The sequence below is a fragment of the Rhinopithecus bieti genome, unplaced genomic scaffold (assembly GCF_001698545.2).
Source record: "Rhinopithecus bieti isolate Rb0 unplaced genomic scaffold, ASM169854v2 scaffold_44680, whole genome shotgun sequence".
Taxonomy (NCBI): Eukaryota; Metazoa; Chordata; class Mammalia; order Primates; family Cercopithecidae; genus Rhinopithecus; species Rhinopithecus bieti.
The window spans coordinates 1-422 of record NW_016893619.1 but is presented as its reverse complement, the minus strand read 5'-3'; the positions used below and the strand labels follow the sequence as shown (position 1 = coordinate 422).

Genomic DNA, 422 nt, shown 5'->3' with positions numbered 1-422 from the left:
GCCGCCCGCGCCGCCCGCACCGCCCGCGCCCGGCGCGCCGCCGCTGCACGCCACCTTCTCGTGGCCCGCCACCAGGCGCACCAGGTAGCCCACTGACACGAAGAGGTAGCAGGCCGAGAGAAAGATGATGGGCCGCTCCGGGTACTTGAAGCGCTCCATGTCGATGAGGAAGGTGGAGACGGTGGCGAAGGTGGACACGAAGCAGAGCACCGACCACAGGCCGATCCAGAAGACGGTGAAGGCGCGCTCGTCCTGGCTGAAGAAGGGGTTGTGGCAGGGCAGCGCGCAGTTGGCGATCTGGCCTGTCTTGACGCGGTTGTAGAGCGGGTGGCGCTCGCTGGACACGCTCACCATAGGCGCGCGGCACTGGCACCCGGGCTCGCAGGGAGCCGCGCCGCCGCCAGGGGCCGCGCCTTCCCGCC

General features: G+C 70.9%; 1 protein-coding gene across 1 annotated transcript; it reads right to left on the bottom strand.

Annotated features, from left to right (window-relative positions):
* Positions 1 to 3: 3 nt before the first annotated feature.
* Positions 4 to 417, bottom strand: LOC108525945 (frizzled-8-like; the record flags this gene model as incomplete). Its single annotated transcript, XM_017866699.1, has 1 exon — positions 4 to 417. A coding segment is annotated over one exon (414 nt), but the record flags the coding sequence as incomplete, so codon positions are not given.
* Between the last annotated feature and the right edge of the window lie 5 nt (positions 418 to 422).